Raw genomic sequence first — 24,585 nt, forward strand, 5'->3', positions numbered from 1 at the left:
CGTGTATGGTTTGTGTAGAAGCTCTTTTCTAGTGAGGGTTAATTTGCCACAATATTGCCATTGTGCAAATGTTTGTTAGTGATGCTTTTTTTTTTTTCCCCCTGCTAGCAATTGAGTATTCCCCTCATGGCCTCACATGTCAGAAAGTATGTGCTCAAAGGCCACCAGCTCTGTAGTTATTTATCTTCTTCTATTACATATAGTAGAACTCCCGTGTCCATGTAGTGGAGTGTGGTGCAATGAGAGGTGATGTTTGTCAAGCTCTTCTGGTTTTCAGAGAAATGACTGTGTATGTGGGTGGCTGCTCTTCACATAGTGTGGGGGACATGTGAGAAAGCGACAGGCTCTTGTTCATGCGTGTATTAGGATTGTTTTAGACCTTTGCTTTCTTTATAGTGGCTGTCTCTTGAAGTGGGTTCTATTACTGGTTTTGATGGGTAAACAACTTTTGAAAAACTGATTTTTTTTTTAATAATTTTTTTGTCTTTACTGGGAAGACAGTCAAGAATTTGCTTGTGCTTTTTCACAGGAATTAATTTTATCTCTTTCTGTTTTTTTTTTTTTCTCTGCAGAATCATTACATTCCACTTTTTTCAAGTTTCTTTTTTTACTGTATTCTCTTGAAATTAATGATGAAGATCCAATGATTTTTTTTCTTAAAGAAACATTGTTAAAGAAGAGATTAAAAAAATGTGGGGAGTTTGAAGTGCAGCTTGTGTGTTTCAGCTCATCTGTTGGCTGAAAGAATTGGTGTTCTAAGCAGGTACTAGCAGTCTTGGTAGCTTGCTCAATGAATGGTTTGAGGCCTTTGTTGAAAAGTTATCATTAAGCTGACCTAGTAAATTATGTGTAACTACAGGTCTTTTGATAAGAGAGCAGCACCTGTAGTTGTGGAATAAACTATGTCAATGCGGAGTAGGAGGGTAGACTCTCCCATGGGCAGTGCGTGAATCATTTAGCTCACTGTGATTCAGGAGCCTATAACATCCGGCTGGGGTGACTAGTCTGTAATAATCTCTTTAATTGGACGAGTCCATAGTGTATAGAACAAAGTAAATTTTCTATGTGCCTTGAACTGAAGAACTACAAAATCAGAAGGGAAGTGGAATTGGGTCTCAAAAAGGCAGCATTTAGGGATGGAGCATTAGTCTTGCTTTGCTTTTCTTGGCTTGTAAGACAGGTGCTTGTGGGAGCTTGTTTTGTGTTTGTGTCAGTGAGGGTAGCTGCTGTATACTGGGTATGAGGGGTGGTGTTTAACTAGGTGTGCAGACAGCCTTTAGCCACTTTGAGCTGTTACTGGAGGTATGGTGGTAACTCACCCCTGCATCAACCTGTGGCAGTTTATTCACAATTTGCATGTAAATAGAGTTGTATTTGTTCTTCTGTCAGGCTTACTAAAGATGCATATGTTGACTGTTGACTACCCTGTTGTAACTCTAAAGATAATATCAGTGACCATGTAAAGCTAAAGTGTGTAAGTTAAGGCACATGGTGACTTAGTGAGTGGCATACGGAATATTTAAACTATAGTGGGTTGTTCCTCTTCAGTTTGTGTCATGTTTCAAATACAGTCCACATAGAATGGGATGCAACAAACTGCTGAACTTGAAGGACAAATATGACTATTTTGATAATGGCAAGCTCGCAGTTTAATCAGCCTTTAGCAATCTGTAAATCTTCATTATTTGGAAGATTTTTATTTTTTTTTCATATGAGAAACTTGGCAATAGAAGGTTCAGTTCTGCTGGCTACTTGTGTATAACCAGCTTGAAAAATCACTGTTCTTTGTGCTTGGCTTTCCTATGTAAGAAAGGGAATGGAGCTCATAGTCAGACTCTGTCTTCCTAGGCATGATTTTAATGTAGGATTACTTCATTTACATCTTGATGTTTAAGCATACTAATAAGATTTAACTTCTCCAAGTACACTTGTTTTAATGAGTAGTGGTGAGGCAGTGTTGGAACCATTAAGACAGCCCTGCAGGGAGTGCTCAGAATTTTAAGTAAAATTGCCTTATTATAGTAAAGCTGGACCTCCTTTGGAGTGTTAAAGTTTTTTTTTTTGGCAAAATAGCTTCATTTGTCATAATGAAATGAGAAGACTGCAGTAATGCAAGGTGAAGAGCTTGATTCAGGCACCTTTCTGTTCTGAGTCATTTTGCGGTTGAGCCTGTGAAAGCCCGAGGAGGCGGGGGGAGACGGCTGAGCCGAGTGGAACACAGAGGTGTCCCCTCTCGGGGTGCTGCACTGCTCTGTGCCTTCCAGCCTGCACTTGGCAAGGCACACAGAATAAAAGGAGGTGTTCTCAGTCATCTGCTTCTGGTGCTTGCTGCTTTGATTACAGTCAAAGGGGTTTTTTGGGGTAGTCCAAGAATTGCACCTCAGCCAGGACATGGCTATTTCAATGAATTGTGAAGGATTGCACATGTGCTCTGCCAAAGCCTTTTAGCTTGTGGGATCACTGTCTCAGACGAATTGAGAGAAGGTGATAAAATAGCTTTTATCTGCTGTCATCTTGATTTGTCTTCTAATGCTCTGAAGCTTTGTGTGTGGCTCCTAAGGATTTTTTTGGAGGAAAAAAAGCTTCACTCATGTTCTCAGAGATGTGGCATCTTTGTTCTGAATGTGATGATGAAGGGCAAAAATTCTCTTAAGCTCTGGAGAAGAATTCTGAGCTCATTTTTTTTAAAAGAGAACACCCAGGTTAGCGTAAGATCTTCTTGGCCTTGCAGTGTATGTTGTTTTTCAGGAACATCTAAAACAGCAAGGCTGTTGCAGGAAGAGGAAAGAAGCCGCTACCATATGGTTTCCTGACCCTGAGAGGAAAAGTCTGGGAAGAAACAAGGGCAGGAAGGAAGTGCTGTTGGCTACTCCAGCGTGGGTGGAGCTACAATGTAGAATAGAATTGTCCAGGGGTTGGAAAAAGTGTTCTCTGTTAGAGTAAGATTTTTGTGCTTACAAAAACTGAACACAAGAGGAATGCATTCCCATTGCTTCTAATCAGACCTTGAAGCAGGCTAACCCAAATTCAGTTTGTGTGCAGGGGTTGTCTTGCAAGAGTTATGTTTAGCTGCAACCTAGATTTGAGAAACAAATTTGATCTCTCTTAGTTAGTATGGTGGTTCTGATAGCATAGTCAGGGGAATTTTAAGTGTAACTGGGAACAGATAATGCTTAAGCTAAGTGGTCTTGTCCGCAGTGTCTATGAGTTGGTGCCGCTATTGTACATCTCCAGAGCAGGGTTGCAGCTTGATGCAATATGTTAATAGTGTTGAATTTTTAGTTCTAAAGCAGGAAATGACCAAATGCTGGTTGCTAGTTTTAGTTTCCTGTTCAAAGAGGTACAGTTGGGCTGCTTTGTATATATTTCTGTCTAATCTTTCATGCAGTATATGGTGTAAATGACTCTGGCGTAGAAGTGAGTTTGCATTTGCTTAAATATCTAGATTCTGGTGAAAGGTGGATTTCAAAATGCCTCTCTTGGAATAGCTGGCTTGCTCACTCTCACCCTGGAAACGCTTTCAGTTAGCATTGCTACTTCTCAGCTGCCTGTTCTCCCATTCATGTGGCCAGTTAGTTCAGTGAGCTGATGAAGGTTAAAACGTTCAGTTCAAGCTGGATCGGTTCCCTGGTTTGCCTCACAGCAGTCACTTGAATGTCTCTGTGCAAGAGTGGGAAAGAGGATATTTTCCTGGTGGTTATTATCTGCAGAACTCTGGGTACGCTCAATCATGCTAGCTTCCGAGGTGGTTTTATGACCACAGTGCATTTTACAATAGTTTTCAATAAGATTCTTTAAAGTATCTTGCACATGGTATTGAAAGCAAATAAATATCATTTGGTTAAATAACTACCATTTTACTTCTTTGCAAATTGGTTGTCTTGGTAATTGTGCCTGTAAATGTAGTAGCTGATGGCTTTGTTTCTTCAAGTACATCATACTTTGCTGTTTTTTGCTACAGAAACCTAATGTCTGTGGTTTGGCTGCTTCTAGTGAGAATTATGAATCACTTGTCCTAGCTAAGTTTTACATTTATCCATGTTGAGACTAAGTTTATTTTTCTGCTGATTAAGCTGGTTTACTTGTAGATAGTTTGTGTAGGTGGTCATGGAAATAACTTTGCAAAAGTAGTGTAGTTTTATGAAACTGAATGCTTTATAAAAACATGAAAGCAGTGCCCATGTTCAGAGGTGAAAATGAAGCATGCTAGTGAAAAATCTACCTAATGAAGAATCGATTACAATTTAATTAAATTGACAATTATGATAAAAGGCAGCCAGTCTGAAGAGGACACCCTATTTGTATATTCAACAGTGCAATAATAGTGTTACACTAACGTTACTTTGCTATATAGAATGTGGAAGATGTGTGTCTTCTCAGTTCTTTTTTTTTTTCCTCATTTGCTTAGAAAAAGTTCATAAAGATCCAGCTGTGTCTACTGTGTAATTTATTCTGATTACTGCAAATTATACCAGCTGTCTTCACCTGTCTCCCAACATTCCTGGAGCATTTGGAATGAGAAAGGGTGAAAGATGTATCAATTGCATGCACTGTATAACTTCATGACATACACATTTGATTATTTACATACATATATACGTTTTTTTTCCATTTTGCTGCTTAATCTGAAAATCACTGGGTTAAGATTTAGGGGTAATCTGGGTAAATATTCTATTTAAATCCATGTGGGTTTTAATGGCATTTTTGAAGTTGTGCTTTGATCCGAATGATCACTTTAAATGTACTTAGCTTTTGAGAGTCTGAGATGAGTAGTCATTGTGTGCTGTTGTTTATTAAATATAACTTAGAGCTGCAACTGGGCAAAGCAGTGCTATTCATGTATTATTAGTGGGTTTGGTTAGTTAATCTGCGTGCTTAAACCCTAAAATATGGTATGTAATACTTCATGCCTAGATGGAAGTGTCTAGCATCATTTGAGTAATTTTTACAGAATGACATGAATGACACTTGCAGCCCTTCTTGGCTTTCCTTTCCACAACTCTCCCCAGCAGAGTAAACCAAGAACAACTTCATTTGCCCTGGGTGCAGTTTAGGGTCAACAGGCAGTGAACCCAGCAGTTGTTAAAATCTGCACTTATATTTTCTTGTGCGACTGTAAGAAAGTCCCTTTTTTGCTTCTTACCTGTGTTGTGAAGAGTTGCTTATAATGCTTGTTTAGTTCCTGGGAGGTGCTGCATTTTGTAGAGGAAAGGACCCTGTTTTCAAGCTGTTTTTTCAGTTGTTGGGATTTACTTGTCAACATTTATAAGGCCTTGGGGTGGGGATCAACCTCAGTCCTTTGTATAGAATTGTAGAATAATTTATGTTGGAAAACACCATTAAGCTTGAGTCCAGTCGTAAACCTGGCACTGCCAATTCCACCGCTAAACCATGTTTTTAAGCCCACATCTACTTGTCTTAAAAGATACCTCCAGGGATGGTGACTCAACCATTTCCTTGGGCAGCCTGTTCCAGTGCTTGTTAACTCTTTCAGTGAAAAATTTTTCCTAATATCCCACCTAAACCTCCCTGGCACAACTTGCAGCCATTTCTTATTGTCCTGTCTCTTCTTACTTGGGAGAAGAGACCAACACCCTCTATGCTACAACCTCCTTTTAGGTAGTTGTAGACCGCAATAAGGTCTCCCCTCAGCCTCCTTTTCTCCAGGCTGAACAGCCCCAGCCCCCTCAGCTGCTCCCCAGACTTGTGTTGCAGATCCTTCACCAGCTTCTTTGCTGTTCTTTGGACACGCTCCAGCATCTCACTGTCTCAAGGTTGCATGGCCGCAGCAGGGTGGAATGCCATTTTAAGTAATGAAGAGGAGTTGCCCTCAGTTTGTAAAGAGGTCATTTTAGTCTGATTATTGAAATTTCTATATTAAAAAACAACCTGTGAATGGAGAAAGGGAGTAAAAGGCTAGAACAAGGAATTCTTGCTTAATTTGGATGATCATAGTTAGAAATACTTATTATTCAAACATGAATTGGTGTAGGGTTTGTATGCTGTCAACTAATTTGTTGTTTATTGAAAGTTCAGTGGGTGGACCGTTACTTCATCTTAATTCAAAATGGCTTAAGCACAGTAAGGGTTCAGAACACAAACTGTATTTAGTTAGAGAAGAGGCTAATGTAATGAAGCCAAGAAATTGAGAAGTTACAAAGAGCCAACCATGGTTGCTGTCAGGCTAATACTGTAAAATGGCTAAATAAGGAGTAAGCTCAAAATGCATTAAATATCCCCAAAACTTCATTGGTGTGCAGGCAAAAAGTTTAGAGCAAATCATTGGGACAAGGATAACTTCCACTTGCACAGTATTGTGTGGAATTGTTAATTTAGTACTGTGTGCTTCTTCAATAATTATGAATGATCAAATTGAATACTTCTTCAAAGTAGTTTATAAAATGCAAGAATGCTATGGAATAAACCCACCTTTTTGAAAGAGATTCACTTATGGGGAGGAATGTCCCATTACTGTTGTCTGAGATTACAGACAATATTTGTTTTACTTGAGCAACAGTGTTACTCACTAAGTGTTTGAGCATGTGTTGATTAGTATATGTAATTAATTTCTTTTGTTTGTTTTAGCTAGCTGGGGTGGCCTTCCTTGCGGCTGGACTGTGGGCGTGGAGTGAAAAGGTAAGGACAGAAATGACTGGTCTTACATTGGTTGCTGCCCCCCCTGCCCCGCACCCAGTAAAACTTCTCCCTGAGGAAGCAGCAGAGGTTAAATGTAGCATCTGAGCTCAGGACCATGCTCAAATGATCTAAGCTGAATTCAGTTGGAGTTTCATCTTGTCCCTGGTCAGGTGTTAAGCTGTAGCCCTTGATGTTTAGACCTTTTTTGTAAACTTATAAGAGCAGGGTGCCAGGGAGAATTTAATCTTTATGAATAGTCTGTATGAACAGGTTCTCTTTTGAAAACATGCTTTCTAAAACATGCTTATCTACCCACCTCTTTTTATTAAAAACAAGAAGCATTTTGGCGGAATGTAGAAAACATCTCTTTTTATGGTAAAATAAACCCCCTTTGGAATACTTCAGAGAGTTGGTCTCGGTCTTCAGGCCCTCTGTCTTTCACTTCACTGCCCATGGAGTTGCTTGAGCAATTGTGTTCTCTGTGTAGAAGAACAAAATTGGGGAATGTGATCTAGCTGTATAACACTCTTATTTTTGGTAAAGGCTTCTTTCAGCTAAATAGTTTCCTAAATCGGAGGAAGTCTGTGTGGGTGTGTACCTACAGAGTTCTCTTGTTACAAGAGAAAAGATGGTATAGGCAGGGAAATGAATGGTTCATCCCCTTGCTATGAATGTAAAAGCATGGCTTTAATATGACTGCAAGCAGTAGGAAAATGTGACAATTACTAGCAGATTTACTGATCTGCATCTTAATTAACAGTGGAGAGCAGGTGCTCGCTGTTCAGTTGTGCTGCTGGGCAGGGATGCTTAAATTACCATCGTAATGTAACATTTCCTTCAGAGTGCTTATATGCAGCAGCTACCTGCGTAAAGAGAGATTCTGGGATTTCTCTGTTTCTTGGAAGTGAAGAGGTTTTATGATGATCTTAACAGTGGGATATTTATTCTCCTTCTCCCTGATCCCTATGTGTGTGCAGACATTCTCACAACTAGATTAGTGATACCATTGATATGTGGTAAGCAGCCTGTCTCCACACAAATGCATTTGCTTCCTGTTCTGTTGTTACAATATTTTCTTTCTAACCCTTTAGGGTAGGTGTTTAACCTGTCTTGAATTTGTGTTCTTGCTTTATCTTCTGTAAAGAAGCGTGTAGGATCTGTGTGGCTGGAAGTGATGAGCTCACAGCTACTTCCAGTTGCCAAATGGACTTCATGATACACTGAAGTTACTAAAAGATGAAGACAGACTTGTTCTGTTATTTCTTAAGTTTTGTCTGAAGTATTTCTTCTCTCCATCCTATCTTGCAAATAAGTACTTCAAAGCTTTTCCTGTGGTTTCTGACTTCTGAATGGCTCATGAAATCTGGACGTTATTTTTCATGTCTGTTGTTCTTATATGGACAGTCTCTCATGCTGGTGCCATTCTTCAGCCAAAGAGCCTGCATGGATCTGTCTGTTTACAGACAGATGAACAATAGATGGGATGTAAGAGAAAAACACTCCAGAAGTTGTGCTGCAGTGGGAGACCCAAAGATAAACTACAGGTGGTGGAAGAGTTTTAAACGTCTTGTCTCGTAGTGCAACATGAATTACATTGGGTCCCTTTAAATTCTTGGTTTATTCTTTTTTCCCCTAGGAGTACACTTCAGACTGATTCCTCAGCAGTCTTTTTTTGAATTAGATCATGTGGATCTCTTAGTTGATAATATATTGAAATGAGAAAGCTCATTTGTGAGAAATGTTGAAAATAACTGTAAAAATGTTGTCCATCCTGGTTTGCTTTACCTGTTTGAGACAAATCCAGTCTCTTTGTACACAGAGGTATGTGAACTGTCTCACTCTGTGTGCATCGAACTTGTTTTGTAATCCATGGCAGTGTGATATTGTGACAATCAACATCCAGTTTACATAATTTCATTATAAGAAATCAACTCTGTCCTTGAGATGTATTTTGTAGTTTCCATACTAGTGTATCTCAAAACAGTCACTGGTTTGGCATTTGTTGATGGGCTGTATTAGATATTTTTTTTTTCTTTCTTTCTAAAGACAATCTGTGTTTGCCTTCTGTTGCCAACATGCTTCTGATGAGATAGTGGCATAATGCTTACAAATGTTAAAGTGGAAAACAAGCATGTAGAGTTGAACTTTTAATTCACTGTCCTAAGTGACTGAAAGGAAGAGTTCAAGGCTGAGTTTTATTCTTGGATTCTTTTTTACCCTGACTTCAGGTATCAGACTTCATTGCTGTGTACCTGTAGGAAATCTAGGTGCTGTTGTAAAGGGCAGCCTGTGCTTCAAAAAGCTTTTACCATCTTGCAGATGACACAGCCAGAAGCATCCTTAGAGAGATGAGTAAAGCAGAATGAGACAGTTCCCTGAATTAATTATCTTGTTTACTTCCCTCACTTAACATCTTTTGTTAGGCAGAAACCCACTCGCCCCCCAACCTTCTTGTTAAAAGAGAATGTTGTAAACATCAAATGTGAACATGAAGAAACTGTTGTGAACCAGCAACATCTGAGGGTGAATAAAAGAGCCCAGTTCCTGCTGACTTTTCTCCATGACATGCTTTGATCTGAGGAAGTTTTCTGCCAGAAGATGTTGCTTGAGCAAGTGAGATTGTCTTAAAAAAACCATGAGTTTGGGCGTGGGAAGGAGATGGTGGGAAATAGTTGTGAAAGTTTCACCATCCTGGTCACACAAGTGTTTGGTTTTATACTGCGTTGGTTGTGCAAAGACACTGAATTAGCCTGGCTAATCATGGCATGTATTCACTGTGAGGTCTGAGCCAAGGATTGATTAGGTGGAACTCTCATAATTAACCCAGTAGACAAGTTTGATAGTTAGCTGTGAGGTCTTACCATTTTAAGAACAGAAACGTGTCACTGGTGACACTAACTAGAAGTCTTTGCTTCCCAAGACTTGCTGAAAGTATAAACCACAACTGTTTTTCAATAGGCTGTTTCAGCTGTTACTCACCAGCTATTGCAAGGCAATTCTGAATTCTACAGTTCAATTATTTTTTTTGTCTTTTCATCCCTTCAACCAGTTTTGGTTAAAACAGCCCTGTTGTCTTGCTGTTACCAAATTAACAGCTCTAACAAGATCCATTATGGAACACATTATGAAAGGTGAACTATATGTATGAACTATACATCACTACTAGCAATTAGTGTCTTTTCATTAGCTGATCAAGCTTCTCCATGTGCACATTTTCTTTTAGTGCTGTATTTAGAAGATATTATTTTTGTTAAGCAAACATTTAAATACAAATTGATACAGATTTTTCCAAGATATTCTCTTAATACTTCTGTATTCCTTGCGCTTAACTCTAGCACAAACACCTCAGTAGAACGGTAAGAGTTTACATTCCCTTGACAGAGTTAAAGTGCTGATATTAATTTAATTCACAAGTTTCTCTGGTATCTTTCCTTACACAAAATGTAGTTAGCTTGAGAATATACATTATAAAGAAAAAGAACCAAAGTTAGTAAACATAATTATGGGATATTGTACTGTGTTGATTTTTGTTATTTCTCTGTTTTAAAGGGAACGTATTTCCTTATTAAAATGTTTTATGTGTTGCTGATGAGTCTATGAAAAACACTCAGGCTATTACAAGGCTGCCTGGATGTCCCTACAAATTGTTCTCCCTAGCTTTGAGTTTCAGCTGTTTGTCCCTTCGGTCTTCTGCGTGTTGCATCTTGTTCTTGCACATTACATGAGAAGCTTGTGTTATATGTATTTGATGGAATTTTAATGGTGGCTGGTGTATAAACTTCTTTAAAACCTAATCTAGAAACAGTAAGGGCTTCACCGTGTTAGGATTACATTTACATAGACTTAAAAATTCTGCCCTAAGGTCTAGGCAGACAGGCTTAATAGGTAAGATTGTAAGTGGTATCTCTGAATAGTTAGCAAAAAAGAAAATATTGCTGCTAACTTAGGCAAATTGCAAGTATCTTGTAGGGAACAGATAACATTCTTGCCCCAGAAGCAGCTATCTGGGATGAAAGGGACACCTTGACTATACTTCTGTATTTTTTGCAAGATTTTTGAGGAACATTCCTAAGACTACTCAGTACTAGAAGGTGTATAACCAGAATATTGAGGAAAAATCTGCTTTCCTTGAAAGCCAAAGCAGGACTTTGTTCCCGCAACTTCAAATGTCACCCATAACTTGCTTTGTGGTTAGAATGTCTCTCCCTTTATGCCACCTAAACATTAGGGTTGCAATTTTTTTTTTTAAGACTCTGAAATTGGAGTGCCCTTCTGATGCATTTCAAGTTGTTATAAAGTATTAATTCTTCTGCCTTGAAACTAAATGAATATCCAGTGATAGTATTGAGCTTTTGGCACCATCTTGTGGAAGCTCGTTTGACAAATAGACCCAGGAGACTGTAATCTGAGAAGCTGTCTGCACTGAATTTACTTATAATAAGAATTAGTAGCTATAACTTTGCATTAATACTTTCTCTGCTAGAGTGAAACAATCAATATCATCAATTACTGTTTTTACAACAAGACTTTTCTGTCTGGGTTGCTGCTGTCAGGCTCAAGGGTTTGCAGCCAGTTCATTTGGAATCACATGGAAATCATGGACACACGGAAGGAATGTTAAATGAAAAACAAGTTTATAGTGGTCACCTCTTTCTGTTATCCTGTGTTTTTTCTTTCAGGGTGTATTGTCTGATTTGACGAAAGTGACTGGTCTTCATGGTCTGGACCCAGTGGTGCTTGTCTTAATGGTGGGAATAGTGATGTTTACTTTGGGATTTGCTGGTTGTGTCGGAGCACTGAGGGAAAACATCTGCCTTCTGAAGTTTGTAAGTGACATCATTACATGTGTGGATTACTATGCATATGGAAACTGGGAATGATAGGTGAAGAACTAGTAGAGAACCCAGATAGCTAATTTGTAGACTTTGGTTTGTTACAATGTGTATAGCGAACTTACTCCTGATGAGCCTCCGACTAATGTTATTAAAAACAGTGTAGGTTCAAACCTATATATATTTTCCCCTTTCTGGAAAAATGTTTCTACCCTTTTCCTTCATAACTATACCGGAATATAACATTATATATGTAATATCACAAAATACGATGTTCTGGAACATATTTAGTCAGGAATTGCCGAGGGGAATTGGTGTAGTGTCTTAGGGAAAACAAATTCTCTTAAACATTTCTTCTAAATGTTTGGAGTTCAAAATTTGGGGACTTCAGTGACTGATATGAAGTTTTTAAACAACTGATTTTCTACCTAGCCTTCTTGACTTTAGCTCGGAAAACAGTTAAGCTGAACAAAAAATTACAAAACTGAAACAATCCAGGAAGAGTAACATCAGGACTACTTTAGCCCTGTGTTTTGTAGATTCTCAATAATATTTTCACTGCTGTGCATAATGACTGTAATATGGTGCTCATCTTACTGTCAAGTTCAGGTGACCAAAACAAAAAGATAACTCTACCTCTTGGGCGTTTCTTTACACTGTATTCTCACTTAACAGGCTGTGTTCTCGTGGCATCTGTACTGAGTGAGAATTTTAACTTAATTTTTTGTGTCTGTTTCTGGTGGAGTTGGAGTAGGGATGTATTAAAAATGAATGGATATTTTCTAATTTGAGACTTTTTCTTGTTTTTCAGTTCTGTGGAACAATTGTGTTTATATTCCTGCTGGAGCTGGCAGTTGCAGTTCTGGCTTTTCTGTTCCAGGACTGGGTGAGGGACAGGGTCAAGGAATTCTTTGAGAACAATATTAAATCCTATCGAGACGATATTGACCTCCAGAACCTCATTGATTCGCTACAGAAAATCGTAAGTTCATATCCTGTCATGTCTTTCATGCGTTCTAGGAGAACTGTAGATTTGGAAGTTTTTTCCTTTTTGCTACAGATTTATCATATTCTGTAGCTAATAGAACCATGTTACAGATGCATTATTTTGCTCTTTCTACACTGAAAACATTGAGGAGCTGGTGTTCTGAGATACACATTCACAGTCAGAATAGTACTGTAAGCTCTGGCAAGTGTCTATCTGTCTTTTGACCTTCTTGACTTGCTGACCTGTTCTGTGTTGCACCAGTTTCAGTGAGAAGTAAGAAACAGAAAACCTCTTTATCCTGAAAAGTTGTGCAATGGAGCTGGTAGTCTGCACGCTTACTTCAGGAGGCACTGTAGTCTTGTATAGGGATGCAGCACAGTGCCTTTCATCTTCCAAAATGCACCTCATCTTGAAGCAAAAGAAGATTCTTTTTTTTGTAACTGGGATAGGTTAGTCTCTATCAGGCAGTTGTCAAGGAAGGTTGAAACAATTTTGCACTCCTATGGTCCTAAAGTGTTTGGTTACCAGCAAACAGCGATGAACATCTGGAGATGACAGGGCTCATTCTAATAAGGACCCGGTGATTTTAATTAAATTAGCTGCTTTTGTAATCATGCCCAGGAAATAACTGATGAGGGTGACTCTGCTGACTTATGTTTATTTTTGTGTGGTTAAAAAACTGTATGTAGAGAAACAGTATGTGAGTACTTCACAAAGAGGCAGAGTGGTGTTGTCTCCTTTATATATTTTTCCCCTTATGAAAGAGGGTTGTTTTTGTCTGTCTTCCATCTTCTAGACCAGGGGTGTCAATCTCATTTTCAGTGGGAGCCACATCAGCCTCACTGTTGCCTTTGGAGGGCCAAATGTAATTTTAGTCCTAAAATTACATTTAGACAGTCCTAAAATTACATTCGGCCCTTCAAAGGCAACCGCATGACTGATGTGGCCCTGGTGAAAATGGGTTTGACACCCCTGGTCTAGAAGAACATGTTTAGAAAGCTGTGCTCACAGATCAGTTTGATAGCAAAAGCACACTTTAAGGTGGATACTAGTTTGATCATCTGTAGATTACCAGCAGCTTACCTATACTATTCACGTAGTCTTGTGCACATTGATATGGAAACATCCTCTGAGTAACTTGCCTGGGTGGATTTCACTACCGTTTTGTTTTAGCTTGTGGTGCAAAGGGCACGTTTTTTTTAAGGTAGGACCCCTCCTGGCCACAGCCAACACCAGTGATTGTCTGCAGTTTTGCTGCAGTCAGCCAGGCTAATACACTAAGCTGATTTACAGTTGAACTCCGGTTAAATACTTTTCAATGTAAACTTAAGGCTGATCTTACTAGAATAAAAGAAGTTCACTAGCTAGATTAACAAACTAATAAACCTGAAAAAAGACTAGAAAAATCTCAATCAGCCTGTCACTGATTGTGCCTGAATGCCCTGAGGAAGGAAGGGCAGTGTGCAGTGGGAATTAGCAAGTGTAGTTCTGCAAGGGTTAAACAACAAAATGCAGCAATGTGTTCAAATGCTCCACTGAAACTCATGTTCTAAGGAGCTGTGCTTAGGCTAACTTGATCTGTTCTCTGTGTGTGCCTTGAGACCCGGAGGTTTTTTTTAGGCAGTTCCTTGCCCTGGCTAATTACGTTACTTTCAGGCGTGTCGGTGAACTCATTCTCTACCTTACTAAGGTAGATTAGCATGTTTCATGGTTGTATGGCTTTTTACTGGGGCATAGTTGTGTGAGGGAGAAGTGACTAGAAAGATAAAAGTGAACCTCTTTTCCTTTCTTCATGGTAAATTTATTAGTGACTTTAAATAATTTTTTTTTTCTCTGCTATTCTGACTGTTCTGTTCATCTCTCTTCAGTCATATTTCTGGTGGAAGCAATGTGCAAGCTATTCTGCTCTCTGTTCACATCCTTGTCTGTCATAACTTCAACTTTTGAATCCATGTACTGACTTCTGGTGGTCTTGTAGACAGTTAGGTCAATACAAGTTTTGTGAAGACAGGCAGCGGACAGACGTGCTAGGGAGATCTCAAGAGAATGGAACTTCATAAGGTACTGGGAGAATCTGTGTGATGGCATAACATTTCAGTTACTCAAATTATAGAGAAAGATTTGTGCCCTTAAATATCCAGGCCAGTAAACTGCAAAGGATAATTTAATAAGAAACTGTCTTTCATTAGTTCCAGGAACTGAACATTCCTTGAAATGGTGGGATTTCCCCAACCTGCAATTATGATAATTACATTAGACTGTTTAGGTCGAGAAACTTATGTGGAACACTCACCTTTGAGCTAGTGAGATTCTACCAGTTAATCTGTTTGGATATGAAAACTTTCTCATTGAAAGGAAAAGTAGTACGGGGTGCTTCAAAAAGATGGACCAAATTTCAAAGCAGCAGTGATTTCAAATTGGGTCTATCTTTTTGAAACATCCTGTTTATTCACAACTGTTTGGATCCCTGTTTTACAGTAAACAAGGAGAAGAAAACTTGTTGATTCATGAAGATTCAAGGATGGAGTCACAAATTTAAAGAAACATTCTTCATAGCTTTTCTGGTTTTAATTGACTTGGAAATAATGGAGTACAAAGCTTTTGTGTAAACTACTTTGTGGCACCATTTATGGATGTACACTGCTTGCATCTAGCAGTTGCATCTAAAGTGATGATTTTTATGATTTTGCTTGTTGTGCTGACACCTATTTCCAGGAGCAGTATGCCAAACGTATAGCTTTGTTTTCATAGAGCCACAGTATTTATTACTAATTTTTTTTACTCTGTTGCCATTTAATTCTGCATAGCCTTAGAGCAAGTGAAGATGATGAACAAATATAATTCCAGAGAGTTTGTTCAGTTGTGTCTAAAATACTCCCAAATGCTAAATATTTGTTTATCTGTTGCAGAATCATTGCTGTGGTGCCCAAGGTCCAGAGGATTGGGACTTCAACATATACTTTAATTGCAGCAGTGAAAGCAAAAGTCGTGAGAAGTGTGGTGTTCCTTTTTCCTGTTGTATACCTGATCCTGCTGTAAGTTATTTCCTGGCTTTGTATTGCTCTGATGTTGTTGGAGAGTTGTGAGAGGATGTGCTTCCTGAACACACTGTCATCACTAAGGCTTTAGAAGTTCTTCTAAAAATCAGAAATTACTCTTGCACAAACTCTTCATGTTTCTGTTCCATCCTTTTAAGAGTCCAAATGTGGCAGCCTGTTATGCAGCTGAAAACTTATTACCAGTAATTCAAGCTATTTTTGTATGGCTTGAGTCTGCAAGTATTGGTGGCTGATCATTTTCTATTCCTGACGCATTGTTTCTTTGAATTCCCAGCCTCTGTTATCTAGCTTTTAAGGACTTGAGAGTACAGCAGTGTGTTTATCCCAGTTAACATTACACCACCTCTCTGCCAGACAAGTAGGAGTAACTCCATTTGATTGTTTATCAGCAGTTAGCGAAGAGCTCATGCACAAACTCACTTTAAAGCATTTGAGTCAGTACTCTGTTTTTGTCAAGATTTATGTGCTTATTGGTTAGATCTCTTCACTAAAATTTAGGAATATGACCCTTTCAGTTTTAACTGATTGGGATAGTAAGTTATATGCTACTTGAAATGATGGAGTTGGAAGGCATGTTTCTCCACTGCAGATGTACATAAATCAGCCTGGTACCTTTATTGCTACTTCAGTGTTTAGGTGTTATGTGAAGTAGGTAACATGAAACTGATCTTGGAAATGCAGTTATCTTACCTGTCTGCTGGCAGTACAGTTGCTGTGCTTCACATTAAGAAGTTCTTGCTAGTTGAAAGCCAAGCGATAGATGAAGCTGGGATTTCTCATGGAGGGTGTTTTCCTGCTAGTATTCACCTCCGCTTTGTCATTACTTTTCTTGTGTTCTGCTAGTACTTTTCAGTTTTTATTAAAAATGCTCCTTAGGATTGTCAGAGCCAACTATTTTGATTTGTTTGTCTGTGCATCTAAAAGACAGAAGATCTTACTGTGAGTAGAATTCAATTGATTTATTTTATATTTTTTTTTTGTTTTGCAGCAAAAAGTCGTGAATACACAGTGTGGCTATGATGTCAGAAAGAAGGTAAGGTGCTGGGATCTTGCAAAACTGGCAAAACTTTTAAAATGGTGGAATTACCGGTAGATATGCCCGCTTGAAGTTCTGGGAACTAACTGACTATGCTACATCATACTACAAGTAGGGTGTGAGAGATTTTTCCTTTGCTTAAACTTTTACTGTGGGAGGGTGCAAAAAGCAAGTGATTGAACAGGGGAAGGGAAAGGTGTGCTGGGTGTGCTTGCATTTCAAATGTGTATTTCAGTTGTAAGTTCTAATAGTCCACTCTGAATACTATTATCTGCTAATTGTAAAGCATTCAAATAACAGGTCTTGCAGGAAGATACTCATATCAATGTCTGACCTTCCCTGATTTAATCTGGGCATATATGTATTTCTGGTATCTGGTTAAAAAAATTACTGCATGAATGGCAAATCATTAGTTTAGCTATATCATGTGATTGACTGATCTTGTAATAAACTTGAGCAGAAAAGTAATATTCTTTTTCTCTACCTTCAGAACAAGAATCAATGGGATGATCAGATTTTTGTCAAAGGATGTATTGTTGCTCTTGAAGCTTGGTTACCCCAAAATATCTACATTGTTGCAGGTGTCTTCATAGCTATCTCACTGCTGCAGGTTAGTTGTTTTTGTTACCCTACTTAGAAAAAAGTTTCAAGTTTGCATATACAGACAGCTGAAGGTAAAAGTTGTTTTGGAGAGAGTAAATATTGTGACACTGTGGATTTTTTAACTGTGAGAATAATATGGAAAAAAAATAATTATAGGAATGGGGACTTTGAGTAAAAATATCTGGTATCAACTAACTTAACTCTGAAATTATAGTGACCTTCATTGCTCTGAGGAACATAAAATTACAATTGTAATACATACAGTATATTATGATTGTGATGTATATTGGTATATATTAATATAGAAATATGCTACTATATGACTATTATATAAAATAATGTGCTATGTGATACAATAATATATTTCTTACATTTCAGTATGCCATGAGGGAGGGGAGATCTTGTGGTCATCTATTCCAGTAGGTCTGAACTACAGCCTTCTGTCACAAATGTGAAATGACTAAAATACAGTTCTGCCCTTCGTGCTAAGATTACCACTGAGCTGGTTGTATGCAACATGTAGTGTCCTGCTCAAAAATGTTGAGACTGGAAGAGCAGGCAAATTGGTGAACAGGTTGCAAATGTGATGTTAGCAGAACCAAATGGAGTTGCTGTCACTTCTTCCAGTACCCTGTTGGTGCTTGGTACATCAAAGTAAAAGAACTACAGTTCTCAGTAAAATGTATCAAATTACTTTTTTCAAGGTGGATCCTGCTTTCCTTATGTCAGTTGTTTATACCTGCCTAAAATTTTTGCTATGGTACTGCTTCACTTCAGTGGGAAATAACAAACTTGTAAATCTACTAAAGAATGTATTTTCTATTTAACTGAAAATAGTTGAGCATAGAGTGCTGGCACAAACCTTTTCCAGCTATGGCAGTACTGCACTCCATGGCTTGGTTTTTGATATTTCATCACCATCTCATGATAGTGTTTCCATGGCTTTGAAAGACGCTGTCCTGATAGCAACACCTTCAATTAAGTAGATGGTCAAGTTATGAAGTCTAATCTTTGGAGAGTTTGACTGACAATAACTTCATATTGTTGTTCTTTGTATGTCCTGAGTGACTGTGAAACCACTTTCACAGTCACTTGTATTTTCAAATTGGGTCTTTCTTGTGCACTAAACCATTTCATGGTGAGACAGAGGCTTAGACATAACCTGTCTGCTTCTAAGATAAATCTTTTGGCTTTTGCAAAACTTTGCCCAGTGTTTTGTTATTTTTCTAAGAATGTTTCAGGAAATATGCTCAGTTATGAGTTTATTTTGGTTTTCAAAGGAAGAGTTCCCTGAGAACTTGAGTCTTAGAATTTCAAATTTAAGTGTCTCAGAATAATCTGGGACTTTTCTCACTACTGTTTGAGACAAGAATTCCATTTTAGTACAGGTAGTTGTACGTTCTGTATATATAAAAAAAAAATAATCAGAAAATTGATTGGATTATCCAAAGTTGTGGAATGAATGAAAATGCCTGGTTTGTAACTTTACCAATAGGTAAGTGTGAGTGGTGTAAGACTCACGTAAACTTGGCTAAGCAGATTTTTTTTCCAGCTCCAGGGCATCTAGAAGCGTCTTATTTTGAATGCTCCTTGAAGTGTTACATGAAAGCATCTTTTTCTCGTGAGTTTTATTTCCTGCAAGATTCTGCTGCCTTTATTACTTTTTAGTAGTAGCCATGTTTTGAAGGGTATTCCTGGCTATGAAATAGTATCTGAACCTGCAAACATTTTCTGAATGTGTGTCTGTCTTCACAAGAGTAATGCACTGACACCAGTACAGTGTAATAGGGACATATAAGAAGGAGCTTCCCATTTTGCAATAATGACTAATGGTAATAGGCTCTTATTTTTAGGAACATTTTGCAGACTGGTACATTACAAGTGTTTAGTCTAAAAAATGGTTTGTGTTCTTTTTGTCGTTTTAGATTTTTGGGATTTTCCTAGCCAGGACATTGATTTCTGATATTGAAGCTGTAAAAGCAAGTAATGCCTTCTGAATCTAAAAGCAGACGTGTGTTGCAAAAAAGTATGTTTTACCGTTATTGGCAGGACACCAAGGCGGAAGAAACGCACAGACCATGAAATACTCCTGTTATTATAAGCCTTATGTGGATTTTACCCCCTCATGCTTTTTGTTAGAAGCTGGCAAAAAAAAATCTCTGAATGCACACACCTGCCTACCTTTTTTCTAACGAGACAACTTGGTGCACCAGCATTGATCTCTGAGGAAGAAAGGAAGAAATGGAATTTCCCAAGCCATTGGCGGAGCACATTTTAAAGATCGTGGCGAGGAGACATGAAACTGCTGTTAACTCTTTCCTTGAAGGATTACAGTGAAGATTGTTGTGTTTTCCCTCCCAGCTGGCATCATTCTCAAAATGTAATATTTTCAGAAGGCATTCTGATTTCTTCAGAATCTTGAAATTATTTTAATCTCTACAGTAGACTCATGCAGTCATTTTTGGCGAGATACCAAGAAACCATCATCATCATGGTGTTAGAAATGCAAGCCTTTTCTCAAGAGGGGAAAAATCTGACTTTATATAGCATTATATGTTAAAAATCTCAGTTTCAGGCAAGAAGGTGTGAATCCCTGATGCTGTTTCCTGTCTGAAAAAAAATGTAAATATTCTTTATTTATAGAAGAAAAACAACTTTTAAAATGCTGAGCTTTTTATTGATCTGTTACATCTTTTAAAAGTGCTGTCTGGAGAAATCTGAAAATGCAGCTGGTTTCAGTCGGTAGCAAGCATGCTGTGCTAGCTGTTGATGATTTTTGCCTTTCCTCTAGTTTATCTCGTAACTCTCACATTGATCTTCACAAGTCCTAACTGCTAATGTCAGAACTGATGAAAAACATTTAAATTCAGCATTCATTCCTACTGAAATCTGGTTTTAATTAGGAAATCACATTTAGTAAAAGAGTTGTTGAGTTTTCAAGTCTTCTGGAAAGCTATCGAATCATCAGTTCTGATTGTATTCTGATGCATGGTTCAAATGCCAGTCGCAATATGGTGAACCAGAATGATTTCTTCACAGTAATTTTCTGCATCAAACTGAACTATTCCTGCTGAAGTTTGTTTTTTGGGTGTTTTTTTTAAGAGAAGAAAACTAAACTCTCTTCTTCCTGTTCTCTTCTTTGGGGTTCAGTAGACGGATCTGTAGTTCAGTAACAGTTCCAGTTTTCTCTAAAAGACTTTGGCATAGTATTTTTAGCTTTAAGATAGAAGTATTGACTGAGAATTTCTTGGAAGTAGCTGTCAGTTTTACTGTGGGCCATATAACTAACATTGTTTACTGCTTCCAGTGACACCAATTTTTTCAGGGAGAGCAGGTTTATTTACAGTGCCTAACATAGTGTAAATTTTAGAAAAGTATATATTTTTATAATTGTATTTTACTACGTGTAGTCTGCCTGAAGGATTTAATACTTGTATTTCCAAAGTATAATGGCTCTCTTTGGAAGCCAAACTTTTAAATATCTTCTCTAATGTCCTTTTTTTTCTATTATGCATGTATTAACAATCATTTCACTGGCAAAATCTGATCAACAGTAAGAGTCTTTGTCTATACTGATTGTCCAGACATCTTACTAGCTTTTAATCTGTGAAGCACTTCATAGACAATGCTGTAATTCTCATGTGTACTTCAGTTCGGCTTCCATAGTTCTATTTCTGGCCAGTGACTGAGACACAACAGGAAAAGGAAGCCTGTCTAAGGACGGCTGATTTCGTTACGGTGGCAGAGAACAGTCTGCTATCACTCATCTGAAAACCCTGAAAGGAAAATTGCTAGAAGTGCGACATGGATTTTTTTCTTATTCCTAAGCTTTGGTATACAACAAGGAAACAGCAGCAGTAAATCGCTGAGGGGAGAGCGAGAGGCATTTCTTCTGTAGAGTCTTGAATTTTAAGTCTGTATTACCTATTTGTTTAATCTAGTCCATTAGAAGCAGCCAAAAACTTGCTGCTGTTACTGCTGCTTTGCAAGCAGCAGTGTCCAGCAACCTTTGCTTTAAACTCTGGTGCTTGAAACTTTACAACACCTCATCAACCAACTCACTCTGTTAAGGTTACGTGTAATAATCTGATGTATGTAAAATTGGAGAAGGATGCTTTCCATTTGTAACTTTTTATTCTTAAAATATTGCATTGAAAACTGTGTCTAAGGAGTATATTTCCCTTTGCCACTTTTTGATGCAGAAAGCTCCTAATGCTGGGAAGTAATTTCAGCAGTTGGTGAAAATCATCATGGTGTCAAAGAGATCTGCAGAGTTCATACACTGAAATCAGCTGCTGGCAAGAGCCAGTGTCACAAATCAGGAGTCCAGTGTCTGCAAATCTTGCCAATTTGCCTGAAGACAAATGAATACTTGGTTTCTTTTTGAAGTACTGTTTATAAGCAAAATGGTGTCTTTCCACAGTTTGTTCTTATTGGCTTTGGCCATATTAATACCAACTTTGTATCAATGCTCCAGTTATTTGGAACTGAATGCAAGAGAGCAAGTTCAACCTATTTGAGGATCTTTACATTCACGGAGTGATTTGTTTTCACTGAGGATAAACTTCTCCGTGCATATTCAGTATCACTTTAAAAACCCTGGGGCTCTAGGCTGGTTTACTTCTAGACATTGTGAAGTGCTGCCCCCATTGCTGGCACACGTGGCTTGTGTAATTTCAGACTTGGAATGGGAATACTTAGTTGTATTTAGCACCTTCTCTGAGGACCTGCAGCGACTCCATAGCTAAAGATTTAGGTTACGGTTTAAAGTTCTGTAAGCGAAAGCAGTTGAGTGTGAGACTGCTGCTAAAGCCTTGAAGGAGAAGCAATTCAATGATCTCACCAAGAGAGCTTTGATAAATTGTTGAGACTCCAGTGGTTGCATTTGGAACAACTCCACAAACACTACAATAGAAACAAGTTTTTTAATGAAGATATGAGATCAGACTTGAATAACTAGACTGAGAGAAGGAAACTTTTCAGTGTGATCACTTATCTTTCTCAGAAACGAGCACAATTTATTTCTGTGAAGCAATGTATTTATTTGTCAGTATGTTTGACAGTGCAACTGCCCTTTTGTTTCTATTAATATACCTACATTTGCACAGTTTGCCTGTATGTGAAGAAGATGAATATAAGCACTGATAAAGTGCAGAGACCAAAGGAGAATCAGTCGCCTCCTGAAAACCTGAATATTTCTTCCCAAGAGGTCTTTAGTTTTGGTGACCCTCATATGGTGCCATATGGATAGACATGTACCTCCAGTCCTTTGAGGAGGTTGATGTGGCAATTGGTTTATACATAGAATTGCTTTGGTTTTTGTCTCCCCATTCCATCCTTGTATCTTCCTTCCCCCTGCCACCTGTGGATTATCATGCAGCTTGAACATTGTTTAGCCAGTGGAAGAGGAGGTTCTGTCTCCTGAGATGGCTTTTCTGAGTGACTTTCAGTATATTTTTTTTTTTTTATCAAGCCTTAAATTTGATTAAATAAAATTTAATGTTTTGTATTCTTGGAGTTTTATTTCTAAAATTTGTTGATTCTTGTCACTAATATTTCCCTCTCTAAGGTTTGGACTGGCTACTGAGACTGCAGTTTGTGAATTACTACAGAAATGGTAGAAGTCTGTTCGTGTGTGTATTTTGCTGAAATTAATTCTTGTGGGTTTTTTTAATTTATTTTTCTTTCAGTCTGGACTGCTGAATATTAGATGACACTGTTTTTCTCTCCATTGTTAATGGAAAGCCATGAACAAGTGGAGAGCTGCAGGATGGTGTAGAGAAATTACTAAATCTCTGGACACCCAAAAAGTTGAAACTGCTATTTGCACTTTGAGTGCCATTACCCACAGTTATTGCTCTTGTGATATGCAGAGTCTGTAGTTTGACAGGTCTGAGCAATGTTCCTGAAACTACTCTTACAAGAGCAAAAGGGAAGGAATTTCCAGGTTTGAAGATCTTTGCAGAAATAGATTTGTCTGCTGCTTTGACCGTCGTAACATTTCTATAATGCATTAAAACCTGATTTTAGTTTTAATAAGGTCAGAGAAACATTTAACCAATAGGTAATGGCTAAATTAGGATAATGCAATATCTGGAATTAGATACTCTAGAATGTTGAGACTGGATCATTTCTGATAAAAATAATGTAACTTGAATGTGGCTATTTGGTGTGGGTATATAGAACTTGTAATACATCATGATATATGTCATACTAATGCCTGGTGTAAGCACAACTCCAGATCTTATTCTGAAATTGTCTGAAGCTATTTCTCATTTTGACATTGGAAATGTATAGGATGCCCATATCCCTGTGCTTAAAGCTAGAGGAAACTGCACATGGTTCAGCTCTTGTTTTTCTTTTCTCCTACTGTGTGCTCAAAGCCAGCTTGTGTGTTACCAAGTGACTTCTCTGGGGGTGTTTTGTGAAATCCCCTTTCTGGAGAGTACTCCTGAAAGTGGTACTTGGTGGTGAATGTAGTGGGTTAAATAGTGTTACAAGTTTTGCAAGTGGGAAAGTTTTTGCAGGAACGAAGTTGTAATGTTTGTTGCAGACTTAAGCTGCTGATACTCAAAATTGTTTGAGAACAGGAGGCCTTGTTGACTTTTAAGTAGTCCCTGTCCAATACAATTTTTTTAAAGGTCAATATTTCTCTATTATCTTTTCTCAGTAGCTTTTACCGCTGGCTGAAAAAAAAAGTCATTGTTCCATAGCTCTTCAGTATCTACCACTACAGGGTTTTGAATTTGATCTCACAGGTCTTGGCAACGTGATTCTGCAACATACTTGCAAGTGCTTTAGAAAGTTCCTACAAGAACAAGTTGTGCAATAGATAGTGTTCTTTTTATCAAATGACCGTTGTTAAAGATGAAAGTTTTCTGCAGAAATATTCAGAGACATTTGTTTTACTATGATTTTCATAATCTTGAAGTTAAACTCAGGCTCTCTTATTAGAGATAATTTAATGAAATTCCAGCTGCCTCCAAACCTTCACACATGCCCACTTGTAATTTCTAACTAGCTTTAATTAGTATATTGTCCAAGCTCTGTATGGACTGCATTTTCTTGTAAAGCTTGCTTCTACTGAGTCTTTCCAGGTTACAATAGCTGCAACTCTGAAATTAGGACAAGACCATGACCTCAGATACTTAGGAATATAGATTGTGACACTAGCAGGTAAAAACTCAGACATGTTTTAAAATGGGAAATTGAAGGGGGAATTGGATTAGAGGTACAATTTTGTAGTGGTTTTGACATTTTCAGTTTACAGCTCGGCTTACAGTTTGATTCCCAATGTGCAGAGGTCGAACTGGTACCAGTTAGCCCTTTGTATTGTTTTTAAGCTACAGTTCTCACCTAATCTAAAATCTCATTGTTTCAGATTGCATGATATAAGCTTGAGCTTTCTTTGATAATGATTTTAAAGTCCTG

General features: G+C 38.0%; 1 protein-coding gene across 1 annotated transcript in view; it reads left to right on the forward strand.

Moving 5' to 3' along the window:
• TSPAN14 (tetraspanin 14) overlaps positions 1-19,151 on the forward strand; it is a gene marked incomplete at its 3' end in the record, with an annotated part of 35,576 nt that extends 16,425 nt beyond the window's left edge. The window contains exons 3-9 of the mRNA XM_080348203.1: positions 6,586-6,636; positions 11,316-11,462; positions 12,280-12,450; positions 15,366-15,491; positions 16,504-16,548; positions 17,042-17,161; positions 19,080-19,151. Coding sequence (XP_080204329.1) covers positions 6,586-6,636; positions 11,316-11,462; positions 12,280-12,450; positions 15,366-15,491; positions 16,504-16,548; positions 17,042-17,161; positions 19,080-19,151 — 732 coding nt within the window. The remainder of the gene's footprint in view (positions 1-6,585; positions 6,637-11,315; positions 11,463-12,279; positions 12,451-15,365; positions 15,492-16,503; positions 16,549-17,041; positions 17,162-19,079) is intronic.
• Between the last annotated feature and the right edge of the window lie 5,434 nt (positions 19,152-24,585).

This window comes from Nesoenas mayeri (genome assembly GCF_963082525.1).
Source record: "Nesoenas mayeri genome assembly, chromosome: 7".
In the NCBI taxonomy this organism is placed as follows: domain Eukaryota; kingdom Metazoa; phylum Chordata; class Aves; order Columbiformes; family Columbidae; genus Nesoenas; species Nesoenas mayeri.